The sequence below is a fragment of the Tigriopus californicus genome, chromosome 5 (genome assembly GCF_007210705.1).
Source record: "Tigriopus californicus strain San Diego chromosome 5, Tcal_SD_v2.1, whole genome shotgun sequence".
In the NCBI taxonomy this organism is placed as follows: domain Eukaryota; kingdom Metazoa; phylum Arthropoda; class Copepoda; order Harpacticoida; family Harpacticidae; genus Tigriopus; species Tigriopus californicus.
Genome location: NC_081444.1, coordinates 16,313,644 through 16,333,018, shown reverse-complemented (window position 1 = coordinate 16,333,018; position 19,375 = coordinate 16,313,644). Strand labels below are relative to the sequence as shown.

The window sequence follows — 19,375 nt, the reverse complement described above, 5'->3', positions numbered from 1 at the left end:
TACCAAATGAGGCATCTAATCGAAGAAGGGAATAAAGAGATAAACTGATCTAGCTTGCCCTTGATGGGGGATTAATCCCAAACATTAGGATAAAGGAATGCGCCGAAGGAAAAAAATTTGTATTTGTAAAAATGTATTTGTCTTTGAAAAAGATATTATATGACTGAGGGTGAAGCGGGTGAAGTGATAAATATCGTTTAAGTCACCTTACAGACAAGTAAGAAAAATTCTTCCAATCAATAATAAGCCATTTGTGTGCGGTTCATCGAACCCCGTTAAGCCACAGGACCGGAACGAGTGCCTCGTCCATGCGAAGGCCCATACTGGGCTTGACCCGAGTAGGAAACATCAGCCACGTAGCCAGAGTATTGATCAGCCACGGTGTAGGTCACGGTTTGGATTCGGCCGTCGGGCAAGGCCACGTGGTATTGGCCGCTGGTCGAGTAACCATCGCGTTGTTCGCTCTGTCCGAAATTGGATCCGGAGTAGTCATCTTGAACAGCATAGGCATAGTTGTAATGGGCTGGACCTTCCTGATACAGATTCGCTCTTGGATGTTGGGCGGAGCTCGAAGTCAATAAGGTCAAAGCAAGACTCATAACTAAGGCAGCCTTCATGTTGGAAAGAATGAGCTTGTTGAGGATAGGAATTGATCACGGGATGTTCGTGTACTGATGTAGAAGTTGACGTTGGTACCAGCATTTATAGTTCTTTTGATACCAGGACAAATTGGAATCATTTAATTTGCGCACAACGTTGTTCGAGCCTTTTTCGCAGCGGGAGCTGGCTTAGCGTCTCTGAAAATTTCAATACCATTGGTTTTGGTTCTCACGCGTTTTTGCACCAAATCGTCGATGTTATCGTTTTTTTTTGGCCAAGATTACAAGATTGACCATTAGATTAGGTCAAGCTTAAAAAAGTCGTACCGTCAACAAAGTGGGGGAGAATAACGTCTGCACACGTGAACATTCCCTTAAATTCTACATTTGCCTGTGTTCAATGCGGCTGAAAGCCTTGCAATATTCTTGTTTCACTGTAATTCCGGCAACTTTGAAAGTCCAACTACTTGAATTTATGTCACGTTAGTGATGCCACAATTGTAACCGTGCCTATCTTTAGCCATTCCAACCTGTCCGTGCCATGTCGAATGCACTTTTTGATGGCCAGACGACGGTCAATCTGATTAGGTTATCAAAGAACCACTGGGTGTTCCGCTCATTTGTAATGTCATGTCCAAACTCTGTGCAGATGAAATCCATGATTGTTGCGCGGTTCTGCACTTCATTGTCCTGTACAAGAATTTGTCGACCAATTAGATTGCTCATGTTTTGAATGACATTTAATCGCTGTGGAGGCATTTTGTCAATTTGATGTAGGTTCTGAACGGTAAATACTATATCATTTAAGTCCCTTCCATCTGTTCAACAAATCATGTTTTCATTGTGACTTGAGCATCCAGTGAGATCTTACCGAAATTGTTCTTACTTTTTGTAATATATTCTTTGATGAATTCATTATTCTGCTCTAACAAAGTGAAGTAAGCGCTAATGACACTTATATTGTTTCTAACAAGTTTTGTGAACTTGACACATTTGTACAGTTGATTCTGGGACTTTTCAAAAAGCATGCTGAGGCTTATTAGGAAATATCTAAATCTAGGTGAGCATAAATATTTAAAAAATGTTACTCCAAAACGGGTAAGATGTTAAAAAGGTAGAAACAAAAAGCTGCAGTTTGAGATACGAAAAAAGGTAAAATTAGGTTTTTGAACAAACAACATCGAAATTTTCAGACAGCGAAAATATCAGTCTACTAGTTTAGAGCATTGATCATTTGAGCCAATACGACATGACAATGTTGTTCACTTAAATTGAGATTGGAAAATGTCATTAGCGACGCGTTGACAATTCGACTGCATAACCTAGAGCCTAAAAAATAATGCAATTAAAACTTATTTCCTTCAATTTGCAAAGACAGATAGGAAATGTGCCATCCCAAATTGATATCATTGACGCAATCAAATCAGCACGTATAGTTGTTCGGTTCTAGTGACATGCCAAATTTCTTCTCATGTAGGCAAAAGTCGTAATCGTGCGCGTCCTTTAATTTTCTAACTTTTTGTCAGACTCGCCGAGTCCTAACTCGACTACGGCAAAAAATTCGAGGCCTGCATTCTTTTAATGGACTCAAGCCAACCAAAAGACTCAACTTGTTTTAATATATTCAAGAGCTATATCTTTCATGATCAATTCATGACGGAGTAAGTACCGTTTTCTGACGAAATCTATATTAAAACAGTGAATATTTTTTGACTTGTTCGGACTCGACCCCTTTCTATGAGACTAAAGTCCGGCCAATTTCTCCAAAATCGAGAAAGAGACTTGAGTGCACTCAGACTCTAGCCCGAACTCGCTCCCGCTGCTACCGGATCAACAACGCCTACGGATTCCTTACAAATATTAGAGGAAAGCACATTCACCAGTGAAGGAGAGAGGTGGACTTCCTTGTTCGAACTAGCCTGGATTCTTGAGGGCTTGAAGGTGCCTCAAAACGCACATTAAGCCTCTACGGTCACTACAATTGACCCTAAATTCTGGGTTGGGACAAAGCTCATGGATACTTTTGAAGACGTACAGTATCAGATACCATTCGTACCTTCTCCGAACAATGTATAGTCCCAACCATTTTAGCCTCTCCCACTACGAGAGCTCTCTCAATCCTGTGATGTTCCTAGTGAAACATCTTTGGACTTGTTCGACCTTTTGCAAACCTGCTGAACTCATTGGAGCCCAAATGGGTGAAGCATATTCAAGATGTGGCTGAACAATCGACTTGTACTAAGGTAGCATCGTGATATGATCTCAGAATTTAAACGTCCGATAAATCCAACCACACATTTGAAAAGCTTTGTCCACTTTTAAGTGGATATGGTCAAAGAACTTTCCATTATTTTGGAGGACTACTCCTAAACCTTTCATGGACTCAAAATGTTTACCTCCATTATCTATGAGTGGAGTGTACGAAGGCGTTGACCCAAAGGTCATTGAACAGAGTCTTATTCCGTTCAATGACATTTTACTTTTGGCGACCCAAGGTCCTTGCACGGCTAGTAGAATCTTGGCCATTCCTACTGTTGCTTCTAAACTCTGTAAAGCTGAAAAAACACTAAACAACTCATTTCTTAGCATGTTAACCATGACCTCTAAATTGTTTATGGCTGTCATATCGACCTTAAAATGTCCTAGAAGTTTTTTAGTTTCATCTTAGAGCTTGCATCAGAGAAAAAAAGACGTCGGATTTGACTTGGCCTCTTGGTCTCCACGTTTTCAACTGATTATTTTCCATCGAGGCCTTAATCTTAGCCTGAATCAAATCTTACTTTATTGGGAGACTAGTCGCAACTAATAAATTCAAATTGCTCTGAAGCCTTTTTGTTGGCTTGCAACTCTTTTTGATTTTTTTCCCATATATCTCGGAATTTTATATGCCTATCAAGCATCTAAAGGCATAAAAAAATGTGTTTTTCATCCAGAAAGGGTGAAATACTTGACAAATATTTTGTAATTGAAAAATATAATTTCGCTTTCTATTGATTGTGCACTCCCTGATGGGCATGTCCCTAAGTTGGACTGACCAAGTCGTAAATGTCCTTGATCATCTAATGTCTCATTCAGATGGCCTTGCTGGATCATCAAAAGGGGCAGGCAAGCCTAAAGCCATAAACCTAAGGTCTTTAAACAGAATATTACAGCGCTGATCAAGAGAGAGAACGTTAGCCGTTTGCTCTGATTCAAAGATGAAAGTCATCATATTTCCCTCCTCCGACATATGGTGCAAATGCAAGGAGCAACGCCAATTTGCAGCACAGACCATAGCATATCATTTAGGATTCACTTCCCTTTTCTCACGTTCTCAAGCAGTTGTTTTCAGTATGTGTGAATCACTATGAACTTGGTTAGATGATAACCCGAGTTTATTTTTAAGATTGAATCGACATATGCACAGTAGTAATTCGTTCTCTTGCTAACCTTGGTGATATTTGGCCAATTGAGTGAGAAATCATGTCTCATAAAAAAGTTTTGATCATTTCAGCAACATAAGGCGATTCAGACCACTTGGGGCTTTTGGTGCTTCTCGTAAGTCATAACACTTAAAAGGTTTTGCTCAAATGCCAAGACTATTAGTTAAGTTTTCATATGTTAAAGTAAGAAAAGGACCTAGAACAAAAAGGTTCGAAAAAGTTATAACAGGTAACAAGATTTCTGATTCGTGGAGTTGCCCGGCATTTTCGTTGTACGGATATTGCCCAGAAAATGCATTAAAGTGACACTAATTCAACAATTGCGTTCATCGGATGTAAGAAACACCCGTGATTACAGCCAGACAGCTGGTAGGCCTAAATTGTGGATCTTGGGCCGCAGGAAGGCCAATATGATTCGGTCCCCCCCAACAGAACCAACTTGACCTTTCAGACCAGAGCGACTAAGAGCTCGAAGACAGCGCTGGTTTTAGTGACCCTCCGGATGCTGAGAAGTCCGTAAGCATGGAGGTTGAGCAACAACGAACATATCCCAAAAGCAAAATACCTAAAAACTTCAAAAAACCTGGATGACATGCGAGCTACAGAAGTTCTGAAAGGAGAAGCAAAGACTTTTGGCCATTCTTAAGAAATTCCGACCAAGGAAAATAAAGCTCAACACACTCAATATTCTGGCACCTATTACAATAAATTACAATAAAAAAATGATCAAGGCTGTTAACGAAATTAACTGGGTACATTTTAAATTCCAATCAGAGCGACTTGAGGCGTACGTGGAAAGGCCTGAAAACGCTACTGGGACGCGATAATACCCCTAATACTAGTCTATACTAACTTAAGGTTAATGTAAAAAATCATTCATGATAAAAAAGACATGACGACTTACATCAGTGCTTATTTTTCAACCTTCGGGGAAAATATTAGCCAAAATGTTTTAAAAGCCGCAAGAGAGGCGATATCTATTTTACCTTGCCTCATACTAAATAAAAATGGATTCAAAACCTGCCACATTACAAATTTGCAGGAATATGGAATGAGCTTTTGAAGCGGGGCAACAAATTTCATAAAAAGGAGGGGCCCTAAGATGGAGCCCTGGGGAACATCTGACTTGACATCACATATGTCACCAAGGGATCCCTCGACCTTAACAATTTGCTTCCTATCATGAATGAAGCTTCTTATCCAATTGAGAAGCTTGCCTCGGATCCCAATGTCATGAAGTCTATTTATTATACATGATCTACTTTATCAAAGGCCTTGGCAAAATAAAGATAGACAACATCAACTGATTCATGCCTTTCCAGTCCCTCAATGACCTGCTCTAAATTCTCAATCAGTTGGGTAACCGTGCAAAAATGTGCCCGGAACCCGTGCTGGCTAGGAGGAAGGACTTCATTGACCTCAATAAATTCAACAAGTTTGGACTTCATGATCTTCTCAAACACCTTCGCAATATTCGAAGTGAGAGAAATCGGCCTATAGTTACAATGAATTTTAAAAATTGGAACAACGTGAGCTATCTTTAGTGAAGATGGAAACTTGCCCTGATCCAAGATGCAACGCATCAAGTACGAGAAAACAGCAGCAAGAACCAGTGAGCATCTCATCAGAAACTGAGATGTCACGCCATCAGGACCAGGAGAACTTGAAAGCCTCAAGTCCTTTTTGATGGCCTTTAAAGCATCTTGATCTGTGACTACAAGATCATCTAAACGCTCAACTTGACTGACTTGTCAATCTCAACCGACTCATCTTCAGCGCAATGAGCTGTTGCTTCTGAACTCAGCGGGGTTGAAAACACACTGGAGAACTGATCTCCAAGCATGTTAGCCATAGTGTCTACATTGCTAATGGCTTCCCCATCAACCTCAAAAGGCCCAACAGAGTGTTTTATTTTTCTCTTGGAGTTCGCATAAGAGAAAAAAGCCTTCGGATTCGACCTGACCTCCTGAACCACCTTACTCTCAGTTTGCAACTGGTCATATTCGATGGACGCCTTAATTTTACCCTGAAATATGTCCAGCTGTTTTTGGAGACTACCCACAATGACTGAATTCGAAGTGCTCTTCAGCATTTTTGCCGGTTTACAACTCTTTTTGAACAAAGTCTTCCTAGATTTTGGAATTTTTGTCCGTGTACCACCTTTCGGCAAGCTTTCAGAGATTGCTAAACTAGAGCGAACTTCCTTAAAAACTGAAACTAATTTATCAATGGCTGCATCTATGGACGATTCCTGTTTCAGAATTGAAACCAGGTCCAGTTCGTCTAATCTTTCTTTAATCAATGGCCAATGTTCATCTTTGAACTTGAACTTAGCCAGGCCGACCATTTTGACAGGTTTTACTCTAAAGCACGCCGGCTTTTGAGTAATGGTCGACCCTATCTCAAGAACACGATGATCTGACAGATTTCTAGGTGTCACATGGACATACTGGATCAGATCAGGGTCATTGGAAAAGACCAAGTCGAGAACGCTATTCTCTCTAGTGGCTACACCAACATGCTGGGAGAAATTACGCAAGATCGCGAATTCTTCCAGCTTTTCGAACGACTAAGATGTCGATTTCGAAATGGGAATATACCCATCGGGACTAGCCTCCCACTCTACAACGCTAGCCGGAAAATTAAAGTCCCCTACAAAGAAAACCTTCGAGCAAACTGCCAGATCCAACTCATTTCCAGTGAATTGGAGAGCTGACATGAAACAGCATACTGAACAAGAAAGGGGTCTATATATTGTTACAATAGACAGATCAATCCCTCGAATATGACAAATGAAGACCTCTACTTCTCCATTCGACATTTGTACATGACTAATGTGCAAATCATTCCTAACATATAGGCATACGCCCCCATGTGGGAATATGGGATTATCAGGGCGTATCCCATCACAAGGAATTAAGTTGAAACCAACTATGGTTATTCCTTCATCTAAGACCCCTGTCCGAAGCCAGGTTTCTGTTAAAGAGATGAATGAAATATCTTTCTCAACGGCTAGTTCTTCTAAGATCTTAACTTTTCTGCTGTCTTTTTTTAGAAATCAGACAACGCCCCTTTACGGGCCTCTCTTTTGACGGACCAAGTTCACAAGATCTTGGACCATCCTCTCCAACCGTAAAAAATCCCTCTTATCAACAAAGCTACGTTCTACTGGAGGCAAAGCATGACCTAATGGGGATGGTTGGGTTTGGGAAATGGGTTGGGCAGCTACATTTGAATAGGACCGAATTTTGGGGATAGGGGTGGGGCAAGGAATATTAGGGAGGAGAGTGTTTATAGGAATAGGGGTGGATTGGGTATTTGAATGAAGAGGAGGGAATTGGGAGAGAGGGTAGGGGGTAGGAGGAGAGGGAGGGAGGAAGCTAAATGGGTTAAGGAAGGGGGGTGGGGTGGGATTAGGTTTAGGAATAGGGTCAGCTCTAAAACTACGAAACTGAGCTATCCTATTTCTCAGCTTTCTTTGCGTCCCTTCTACGTGGACGGAGGTACACCGTACATTAAAGCACGTCTTAAGTCTCATGGACTGACGGCACATGTACGGGTGAAAAAAAGGACACTCTACCTTCGAACATCCCTTCTTCCCATTGTACTTCTCAAGGCTGAACTTGAGAAGTTTTTGACACCATTTAGGGTGGCCAAACTGACAGCCTTTTCCTTCTTCAGGACGAGGCTGCTTTCGGTAAACAGGACAGACTGTTTTCTATACAACTGTCTGTTCGTGCTCTATTTCAAGGGGAGCTATTACTTCAACCCCTACATTGGTCAAATCAGTTGACTTCTCAACTACTGGCTGAGCCTGTTCTTCAAGCAGCACCCTGGTTTCATTGACCCAGTCAACTAAAGCCTCTATAATAAACGGCTTATTGGCTACAGAAGGGTCCTTCCCAACTAAGACCAAGTCTAAACATTGACTAGCCTCTTTGCTGACTTTTCCTAAAATAGCTTCCATCATGAATGGAGGAGGAATTATCTATGAGCAGCAAAATCAAGAGACCAAGCAAAAGAGAAGAACTAAAAGACTATGCAATCTTGTTATGAGATACAGGACAACAGAACAAAAGAGGGATGAACTACTTCACATCAACTAAGCATACCAATTTAAGATGTTTTACACATTTATTTTTGTTGTTATTAATCATAATTTGACATGACTGTGAGGGTTGCAAGTAAAGAGTTTTATTTATCATCTCGTGTCAAAATGGTAAATTCATGTCGTATTAGGCTTTGAGCGTGGTTTTGTTTGATGACATACTTGATCTGTTCCACAAAAGGGCTATTCATTTACTGTTTGTAAAACATGTTAGCTTCATAGTGGGTCAGACCAGGCGCGAGACCGGTTATGTGGTGTCTACGATCACGAGTAGGAGAGGAGTAGGTGTGTTGGGTGCACTTTTGGCACCTGATGCTTTGAGATGAAAGTGGGTACGTGCAATATATGTATGTATTTCGGAAGCGATGCCCAGAATTACACACACCAACACGAGTGTTTTGCCTCCATTCACGGAGAAGCATAAAACGACACATACTCGTACAGTCACCCATTTCTCCCCTTGATGATGCTCAGAATGCTCAGAAAGGTCTAAAAATACCGGGAACAAAAGTGAAAATCCTCGTTATTCCTCATTAACACGACACGACGAAAACCCATTTTCAAATGCTGGTGGGCGAACGCACACACAATTGCAGCCAAGCATCCCCGACCATTACAGGTCCAATATTTTCCCGCCATTACGTAATTGGGACAATGGCATCGTCCCTGTTGTGGCCATAGGGCTCGGTTTTCAATATATTGTCCCTGTTTTAACCACAGAAGAGGAACCAAACCTTCCCAACACGGAGACTTGTTTCCATGAAATTTCCAAAGATGCGAGACACTTTTCCCAATTAAAATGACAAGAAGAAAAATAATCGACCTCGTGAACATGCAGGTGTGCAATGAATAACGAATTATTTTTTCGATTGTTCTGGATTGAAACAGCAGTCCTAAAGGATTGGACAGACCCCATCTGAAGTATTACCAACATTAAATATGAAGTCAAAAGGTTGGGAACAGTGGTATCGTAGTATTAAGTATTTTGGGGATCATTTCTGATGATGTTGTCATGCTCAAATTGCAAGAGGGCAAAGAGTGAAATTGAGCCGGGTATAGTGATTGCCTTGGCCCACCATGATTGGTATATACGAGTTGGTCCAGAATAAGGCCTAGAGAGTCGAGTAGGGTATTTGTGGAAATCAATTTTATATTACAATCTGCTCCGAAGTGGATTTCGACGGATTGATCTTTTCTCCGTTATATAATGTTGGAACTGAGGGAGCCCGATCTGCATTTCATCAGTTGTTAGCCATTGTGCTTGAGTACAATACTCCAGCTCAATTGATCCCAAACGTGATTATTGCACAGCCTCTTACTTTTTCTCCCTCCCTTTTTCATGGCCGATTCTCTTTGAAGGGTCGGTCGCTGATCGCATGATTGCTAACCGGCTGTATCGCCGGGTTGTCCACTACGTATGTAGTACATCAAGTGGATAGTAGAAGCTAAGCAGTAGTGCAGCCCCCTCGTCGCCTTCGAGTGCGGCGGCAGGGCGGCCTTATCCAAGCCCAATCCAGCCAATAAAATAGTACGTCCTTTGATGGGTGGCTTTTGATAATTCGGCTGGCCTTTTTTTAATCGCGAGGAAGACCGTTCGTTCGTTCGTTCGTTCGTTCGTTCGTTCGTTCATTCGTTCATTGCTCGTCTGCTCGAGGGTCTCTGTTGCCTTTTCCTCCCTCCCGATCTCATTTCCTGACATTGTTGGGATGGATGCAATTCAGTCAGGTTTAGCGCAACGAAGAAACGGGCGAAGGAAAAGAACGAAGCGATGAACCGGCCGGCTGTGGTCTTGTGCCCGCTTCCCCCCGGCCTTTTCTCACTCCTTTCCTTCCCTCTCCATGCAAAGGAGTAACAAGAAAGAACGCCAGACTTTGTGAAAACGAAGAATCGACGACGATCGAGGCCAGTCACTTCACAAGGCTGGGAACGAGAAGTAGTGGTGTTCGCCGTCGTTGTCGTCGTCCTTGAGACAGAAATTACCGCTCTCTTGCGAGACTCATTCTCAATTACCATTGGTGTCCTCTCGTTGTCGACAACGTCTTCTTCCCATAGCTTCGAAATCGTTCTATTCTCCCTTACCAAAGCATAATCATATATCGTAGCGTAAGCAGAATGAGAACAAGTGAACAAAAAGTGAGAAACCAAACAGTTCATGGCAAGGCCACCTAGCCCGTTCGTCTACTAATTCACCGCCGGTCTTAAGCATCGTCATCATTTTCTTCGTGATTCTTGGGATTGATGTTGTACGGTTGGCGGGATCATTCGAGAGTGCGGATTATTTGTGTGCTCCTACGTCACAACGGGCTAGTGGTGCATACTATACGAGCGATCCAAGAAAGGACTAGTTCTTGTCCCCGACTCAGTCTGCCATTCTGAAGGTACTCACCGTTGATTGGAATCAGCCCCAGCAACAGGTAGGAAAAATCGGCTGATAGTACGCACAGGGGCGGGCTGTATTGGCCACGGGATTGGTTTGGGTGACATTTAGTACGCCAATAGTAATATAGGATGATTTTCAAAGATGACTTGACTGATTAAGAGTTGCTTTGCTTATTCGTTAGTCACCAAAACCCTCGGTTTTCCCTCTGCCAAATAAAATAATGTTCCACAACACGTTCAGTCTGATTATGCAAATATTATGGAAGTGCTAATGCACAACCCAAGCTATATGTATTTGGATGTCTCTTCTTGAAAAAACCATGTACCTTCTCAAAATAAAATAGATTTTTGCTTGGGCGAATAAATTCTGGCCTTTTGGAACGTACTTTACTCGTGCCCGTATGCGTTTAAGTACAATATATAGTCACCGTGAGGGATTTACTTTTACACCTAGCTTAAGCTAATTTTGTAGCACTTGGCATGTTTGCATTGCACCAAACCGACGTAGATGCAGTACGTCGATGGTATGTACGTAAATATCAACAGTCAAATGTAACCTAGATTGATGAAGTTCTACCATGTGCTCCACCGGGTTAATTGAGACTAAGGCCAGATAGGCCGTTGGCACCTCGTGGAATTACCGTATTAATTGGTTGTACCATTGACCTGCCTCAAACACTTTTTACTTATTGCGCAAAATACAGAATGAATCAAAGGCTGTAGGTCTGACTGGGGACAGTGTTGAATTAGTGAAACTTTGACGTCCAGAAAATAACCAAAAGCGAACATTTTCTTTGATTACCCTTAAGGCTCTGCCTTTCCCTAATGAACTACATGTAGTACTCCTCTATGGACTAGGGCTATGTGTGATCTATATTCCATTTGTGTGTATTGGCAAAAGAGGCCTTTTTCCGTCGATCGTAGCCAGACGAGCCCGGGATATGCTTGATCCATCGAAGATGGAATATTTGAAGGCAGAAAACAAGCGGATGATCTGAAGAGGGGAGTCAGTTGTTCCTTGGGTTGGTTCATTAGCTTTGGCAATCGACTGGAACCGGTTGGAAAGAAACCCCCGCGCAGACTCATGAAAACCTTCTTGCCCGTTTGTCAGTTCCTTTGTTTCTCATTTGGGCCTAATGTACGCGTGCCTGTGTTAGACTGTTGGTTTTAGTGAAGTGAGTGAGTGACCAGGGAGGCCCGCTCCAGATGAGGGCATGACGAAATGACGGAGAAAAGTGTCCAACAACTCTTTTCCTCCCTCCCTTCTTCCCATCCTTGGTGCGGGCCTTTTAAGCAGTTGAGTTGGGACAGGCCAATGAATATTCATCACCAGTCATTACTCATCACTCCTTGGAATGGATGTTTTCTTGTTTACCCCGTGAAAGGAGTGCTTTCAGCCAATTTCGATTGAAACAAAAGGTAGTAATTTCTCACTCCGATCCACTTTAAGCGGGAACTTTAGAGAGGAAAGAAAGACACACTCTTCGGGAGCCTCGGTGGATAAGAGGGAAGTTGAGTTGGAAAAGCACCTAGTATGTAAAGAATGCTCTCAAGTTTTGAATGAGTACAATAGGTCAGCTTCACGGAAATAGTCATTTTCTTCCTTCCGTTAGTTGACACAATGAAAAGGATTGAGTGGTAGAGTTACTTAGTCGATTTCAGTAGAAACTAGGGGCTTTTCCAGGAAAACTTCGAATGACACATCATCATCATCATCATCATCTTCTCTACGCAGCGTACTCAAATGATGTTAGGCACTCGTCATAAAGAGGAAAACGGCCGTCCAACAAAAACACTCAGTCATGACTGACTTTCATGCACATCAGCACCTTTTGGCAAATGTGGACTAGTTTTTGGAACTACGACTTCGGCAAGTTTTTTTTTTCTGTCACACTGGCTGGATACCTGCTTCTTGGTTTGCCAGGGACGTTGCGGATTCCATAGCATTGATTGTCAGGCAGACATCTCTCTTTATTATATTGGGCAGTCATTGGAACATCCATTATTCATGGCCTGAGAAGAGGCGAGAAACTGGAGATTGGCCACATAATAGTCTTTTGATTAGCGTGGGCGAAAAGCGTCGAAATGACGAACGATTCTTGAAATGAATCGTTAAGTGAGTCGGAAAGGCTACCAAGACGGTTGTTATTGAATTCCTCAATTAGCAACTAATTCAAACCTTTCGATTCGGAATTTCAATCGGTCAGAGCTTCTAACGTTGCCCATACTTTTTTGCCGGCTTGACCATAACTGGATGCTCATTTCTTTAATAACGCAATAGCAATCCAATACTTGGAGACAAGGACCATCGTCCAGAACGAACAGTCCTTGGATTTCTATTCCTCGATTGCTCGCACTGGGAAGATTCCCTACTCTAAATGCTGGAATTGAGCAAACAAAGCGGTCTCTTAAGTATATAACCAATGCCAGGCACCTCGCCACGTATATAGATTGTCGCCGTAGTTTGCAGTTTGAATTTGAGACTTGAGACAAATAAATTTCCCCGTTGAAACGTGCATCCGTAGTGGCTAAGCGCTAATTGTCTCACCAACGCACGTATTCGTCCACGCCCGCACTTATGTATGTACACAAAAGATTCAAATTTGCCCTTGAATGCTTGGCTCAATCCAAGTAGTACGTAGTACTATGTACATTAGTACAAATATAAAGGACGGTTTGGATGTGTAAGAAATTTGCAAATAGATTACAAAGATTCATTGCCATGTGTGGAATATCCTGCATAAACAAAGTGATGCTATCAAAGAGACTAGGGGACGTACGTATTACTTGCCTTGACTTTTTGACTCTTCATATAGTTCAGACCATTCACACTGAGGAAAACCAATTGCTCATTTGTAACCGACTTTCATTGCTGCTCAACGTGCAAATCAGTATTAAATCCGATCTGATTATACGTATATCTCTTCTAATTAAGAGCACATATTCATCTGTGAGAAAATCAGAGTCGGGTATGAAGAAGTAAGGTATTAATAACGAGAGAAAAGCAGCATGAGTCTTACATAGGTAAAGCAGGGACTCACCAGTACGTTTTAAAAATACAGATGAGCTTAGTATCAACTCTCCGCCAATTCTAATTCGGGGGTGGATCAAATATTACATGAATTTGAAGCTAAATAGGGCACACATAACTTTTTCATCTTGAATCCACACAAAAAGATTAAAATCATGGTATTCTTTCACAAAAGGTACCCTCAATTTTTGAATCTTTTTGATCGAAAAGGCGAGTGTTCCAGAAGTGTCAACCTAATGAAAAGGCACAACGAAAAGACGTGCCAAGGAATTCCAGACGCATAGGCCTTTGGGCAATGTCACCTCCATGACCTTGAGAAGCCCAAGACCCATAAGGTTGTGGTTAAACAAGTTCAGTATAGATTCATGGCAAGCTCTTTCCATTGGCAACGACAACTTAATCCCACGCAGATTTATGACACCATCTAAGTTCGTTACTGTCTTGCTCTGACTACTCTTTGTCTGTCGTCCTCACTGACGAGAAGCGAGTACGTGTGGATCCTTCTCAAGTTCCAAGCCTGGCCAGAATCCTTGGAACAAACTTCGAAGGAAGGTTGTTAGTTGCGACTTGTATCCGGAGAAAGATTTAGGCCTGGAAATTAGAAGTTCGGTGGATCTCACTGATTGTTCCGGTAGTAACTCGGAGAAGCACGGATCGTGCATACATTCCAAATACCCAAGTTAGTTTATGCGTACTACGATACTGACTTGTATGCATTGCATCCCATCGCAGTTCTTATTTAGTGCGCCAAGTTGTGTAAGGTACTTGAACAATACGTACGGTAGAGTAGATGGTATCAAAGTCATGGTGCATTTCCCATCCCAAGCCTAATCTGACACAGGACTCCGAGTCACATAAATTGAGTCCCATGTCTTCCTCCCGGTGAATACAGTAGGTGCAATCACGCTCCAAGCAACTCAACAAAGCTATATGATATGGCCGAGGGTGATGTGTCCCACGGATGGTATGAAGTGGGAGAACTTGGTGCTCCCATTGCAAACCCAGCCATGAATAAATTCCACTCTTCGTCTCAAGATCAGAGGATTCAACGACTGGAGACTCAGCGTGCTCTTCTACTGAACGTACAGGGGCCCACCACTCTATGAACAGAATGTTGTGAGATAGCGTGGCATTGTTTATTGGACAAGTAATACAACTATAGCGAATGTCATAGAAACAAAGATATAATCGCCACGTCAAATCCATGGAGACAACACAATTAATTACGCGAGATATATTGCCAGACCATGGCATTCTCTCTTCGCATATGCATCATCCAAGTACCTTAATAAATTCCAGGAACTAGTCAAAAGTCATGCCTTTAACACAAAATCTTTGACTTTGGTAACATTGGTTCTTGAGCTCAGAATGTTGGTCTGTAGATGAAAAGAGACACTCACACTCTGTCTTGAGTATGGATTGTTTGACTGCACTGCAAAAGATATCCCGGTAGGGGCTCAGTTTATGCCCTTTGACGCAATTGGGTAGTCAAAGAGCAATTAGTCCTAGTCTTCTTTATGTACAGTAAATTTAGGCGCGAAAGCCGTACATCGTACTTGAACAGCAACGAGCACATTATGTCTTTATTTGGGTTTATATCTCTATGTACACGTAAGAGAGCGTCATTTCTGAGTGGAGAGGAAAGTGATCTTAAATGTGTACATTCTCCAGCCAGTGCAGCCCTATTTGGACCTTGCTGATGCAGTACAGTTGAGCAATCGGGATGAGGCTGAAAGTGGGAGCGAAGAGACCACCCAATGACATGTCTTTCTTCCAATACTATTTTCCGCTCCACAAAGGGGCTACTTTAGTGGATACTGTTGTACAAATATCTCGCCCAGGCCAATTAAAAGAGACTTAGACAAAAAGAGATGCATTTCAGATGTCTCTACTTACACACATGGTTCGGCTCGATCAACGCCATAGATAAATGACCTGGCTTGAGGGACCAAAATTCAACCTCCACTCTATTGACCTTCGGACCTAACTGAGAAGAATTTGGAAAAGCGGATTGGTTGACAGAATGACAGAATGAATGAAGGCAAGCAAGTGCTAGATGAAATGAAGGTGCATGCATGCAAGCATATTTCCCACGAGGCATCCCACATACATTTCCAAACGTGTATGACAACGAGTTGCATATTTTTTCAGAACTTCATGATAGTCACCAAAAGTGAGAGCATTTTGTCTTTGAAGAGAGTCAATTCCAAAAAAAGTAAAAAAACGGCTTTCGTGAATGCCACGAGTAAAAACTAGTCCCAAATCTCGGTGAAACGAAGACAGATCATCCAATTGTTGGGCGATTTTTCGTCTTACCGTTCGTGGAGAGGAAGGGCAATTTTGGGTGAAGAGGCCACTCAATACCACTGAGTCCGTCGTCGTCCCAAGTGAGGATGAAGATGATATTGAGTCCTTGGAGGAGGATCCACCATTGTTATCATTGTTATGTCAGTCATTACCGTCAGAGCTACAATCATCATCTTTGCCTCTCCAAGGGATGGAGGGAGATCATATTTGGGATGAAAATGTCGAGATAGGAGCCCCAACTTGGCTTGAATCATTCATTCTTTCGTCCACCTCGATTTGGTCCTACTCATAATAATCGTATCTATCTGGCTTCCTTGTCTTGGCAATGGGTTGAGGAAATCATTTCGTCTCGAGCGAGTCCATTGTCAATGAAGAGCTCGATAGCGTCAATGAGCCTCCAATGTGTAACTGTTGACATAAGAAGAGACAGAAGCATCCAAGCTCAAGTTATAGTAGCACTGTTTCTCATAGAGCGGCGAGTTTGGTCTATGAAGGAACTGGGAGTTCATCTCATCGGCATGAATTTTTACCGCATCAAATGCTGTTAGAAATAAAGCTAGGTGTGATGAGTTCACACTTCACACTTCACTTCGATGTGAAAGGAAACGAAACTTTGTGAAACGGGGCAGAAAGAGGCGGCAATTTTACCTACCTATTGGCTTTTCTCCGTGAATCATGAGTTTTACGGGAGCCAACTGCTTCGAGTGATGAGCACGGCCTTGTTTTCTCTTTCTTACTTTCATTCTTTCTCTCTGTACGTCTGTCGCTTGTGGACCCAATGTGCCCAGACCAACAGGCACATTCTTGGGAATGCGATTCGAATTGTTGGCGTTCTTCTTTGTTCGATGAGTTATGAAATACGCCGGAAAAAAATACTCCCCCCCCACACACACTCACACCTACTCTACCTTTGTTTTCATCTGGACTTCAAGACCTTTTTTTTCTTTTGCTCAATCCCGATTCAGTCAGTCGGTCGTTCGCTCGGTTTTTGCGGTAAGGACTACTATCTTGTACGATCATCTCAGGTCAAAGTGGACGTCGTTTGTCGAGTTAATGCACAAGAACACGTGGCTTTGTCCACGCCAAAGGTAATACAAAGCAAGAAGACCCTAGGCCGGTTCCTGGCTCGCCATTAGTGACGTCCCCAACGTTAATTGTACAACGTCAAGGAAACTGTCAGCTTGATGCAGGCCTCGCAAGCCACACTAGTTTGTCTTTCATTGTCGGGAGGAGCCAATGCACTTGCTGTAATCGTGGATCTTCATGTCATCTGATCGTAAAGTTTTCAAAAAATAGGCGACTCGCCACTTTTTCATCCGTTCCCTGGACTTTGTGTATTTATGTTCTTCGGTCACAGTTGAGTGAGCTAAGAAAACGAAGCGATACTCGATCCCCTCTGCATCTGTGGGCCCACATTGTTTATTCGCCAAAATCAGGAAGAAAAAGAGTCAGAGAGAGAGAGAGAGCAGGAGAGGGCAATTTCCAGCGAATTAGAAAAAAAGCCTAAATCGATTGACAGCAGCGAAGGAATCCAACCCCAGAGGCTTTGAGGCCGATTTTCCTCACGGCCTATGAAAAAATTTGTTCCACATCCCAAAGTAAATAGACAGAGGCAACGCTAGATGAGCGGTAGACCCATAGCGTACACGTTCATGCCGCTATTGGGCTGGATTTAATCAATTAAAGGACCAATGGCGTCCGCATTACCTTGACCACTCTAAGTAACTCTTTGAGGGCCTGACCATAATATAGAGAGGCAGCAAAATAAAGTCCATGGCTTGAGGTCTTTGCTTCGGTCGAGTTTGCAGGTGGACACTCTTGTTGCTCTATACTGTTGGGCAGGACATTATCAGGATCAAGGCGGTGTCCACAAAGCCGGACAAATGATGTCTCCAATTGCAAATGACTCGGCCTTTGTTTTTCATTTCAGATCTCAACCTCACCAACGTAGGACGATTGTGCGGAAGTGAAATCGTTTCGTGTTGTGTGCTGCTTCTCTTCTCGTGGCTTTTTTCCTTCCTCCGCTTCAGAAAGAAGGACAACGATGCTGAAATCCGGCCCTGTCCCAGACGCGACTAGTAGGAAAAACTCCACACCTTCGAACACACCCTGTTAAGACCAGAAATTTGTTGACTCAAGTGTCCAGTGATTGTATTGGTCCCCAAGCAGAAGTCATCATGAATGGCGATCCAGACCTGGGTTCGATGGACTTTGGCATCGACATCAATGAGATGGTGGCCCAACGTCTGGCCACGCAGACAAAGAAAACCGTGCATCTCAAAGAACTGCTCCGTGATACTAAGTTCACCAAGGAAGAGATCAAGAACATGTATCGAGGATTTAAACAGGTGAGTGAGCAAGAGACGTACATATCTGGAGTATCTGGTGCTGGTGGATCGATTTTTGGAAACCAATGTATCTGAGAGCTTTTCACTAGTCTCAATTTGTCTATTTATCTCTGCGTATCTGACAAACGTCAGCCATTCTTGAACACAAATCATCTTCTTTGTTTTACAATCTTGGTCCAGATCCACGTCTTTGACCGGACCATCGCGACCCGACAATTTGTCCCAAGATGATGATGATACATATCAAAAAAAAAAAGCGGAAGCTCGAGTTAAGAGACATGTTAAAAGAATATGAATATCCTTACCCCCCACAAATAAACCTACGGTTGGTTTTCAGTGAGACCTAGACCATGGAACAAGCAAATATTGTGCGTCCTCTTTGTCCCAATATGTGCTTCGTTTCGACACTCGTTTTGCGAGAGTCGACCCAACACTATAGTAGTATACACAGAGAAATATTTCTTACACACATGTACAACATAAGGATCAACTTATAAACGAGGCAAAATAGTGATTGCAATTGATTGTCAATGCTAGTTTCCCTGGAGCAGTGACTAATGTTTGGTCTGCTTCAAAGCAGAAACTCATTTTATCGTAAAGGAGCAACGCTTCATTTATTGACAGGGAGTGACAGAGTGAGTTGTTTAGTCTCCAATCAAGTGCAATCATCCAATTATCTTAGTCAGAAAGTCGATGAATCCTTTATCATATTATCATCATCATCATCTTCATCATCATCATCATCATCTCTTCGTCCCTCATGCTTCTTTATCTAGTGGGACAAGGTCCCTCTGATATTCATGTCATTTGAACATTAAACAAACGCGGGTAAGCACAGAGTTAATGAGATGGAACATTGGACACCCCAAAATCCACACTTGGGCCCAGCTACAAAACCAGAACCAAATGACAGCGGACAGAGCCCCGTACCAAGAGGAAGGCATGAACGTTTTTGCACTTAATGCCGGTAGAACTAAAGCTCTAGCTTGCTTGCATAGACCCATGAACACTCATCAAACGAATGGGAGGAACGAAATGACTTTGAAACATAATGATGGTTTATGGCCTTGACTTATGGCTACCACCCGTCGAAGGATCTTGTACATTCGGATGTTTCACATAGAAGAGGAACGGCCCAAGTTATGAAACAGCTGGCTGGTTACAAGAGCCAATTTAGCCCT

The 19,375-nt window shown here is 42.5% G+C and overlaps 2 protein-coding genes across 2 annotated transcripts in view; one reads left to right on the top strand and one right to left on the bottom strand.

Annotated features, from left to right (window-relative positions):
- On the bottom strand, positions 1–736 carry LOC131881218 (pro-resilin-like). Its single transcript, XM_059228010.1, has one exon. The coding sequence runs from the start codon at positions 615–617 to the stop codon at positions 276–278; it is 342 nt and encodes a 113-aa protein (XP_059083993.1). The 5' UTR covers positions 618–736; the 3' UTR covers positions 1–275.
- Positions 737–9,742: 9,006 nt separating this feature from the next.
- The window catches only part of LOC131881217 (Kv channel-interacting protein 1-like), a 44,587-nt gene continuing 34,954 nt past the window's right edge, over positions 9,743–19,375 (top strand). The window contains exons 1-2 of the mRNA XM_059228009.1: positions 9,743–10,543; positions 17,777–18,194. Coding sequence (XP_059083992.1) covers positions 18,024–18,194 — 171 coding nt within the window. The 5' untranslated portion in view covers positions 9,743–10,543; positions 17,777–18,023. The remainder of the gene's footprint in view (positions 10,544–17,776; positions 18,195–19,375) is intronic.

Bases quoted from the DNA above. Each gene is read 5' to 3' on its own strand.
- LOC131881218 (XM_059228010.1), bottom strand. From the start codon at position 617: ATGAAGGCTGCCTTAGTTATGAGTCTTGCTTTGACCTTATTGACTTCG.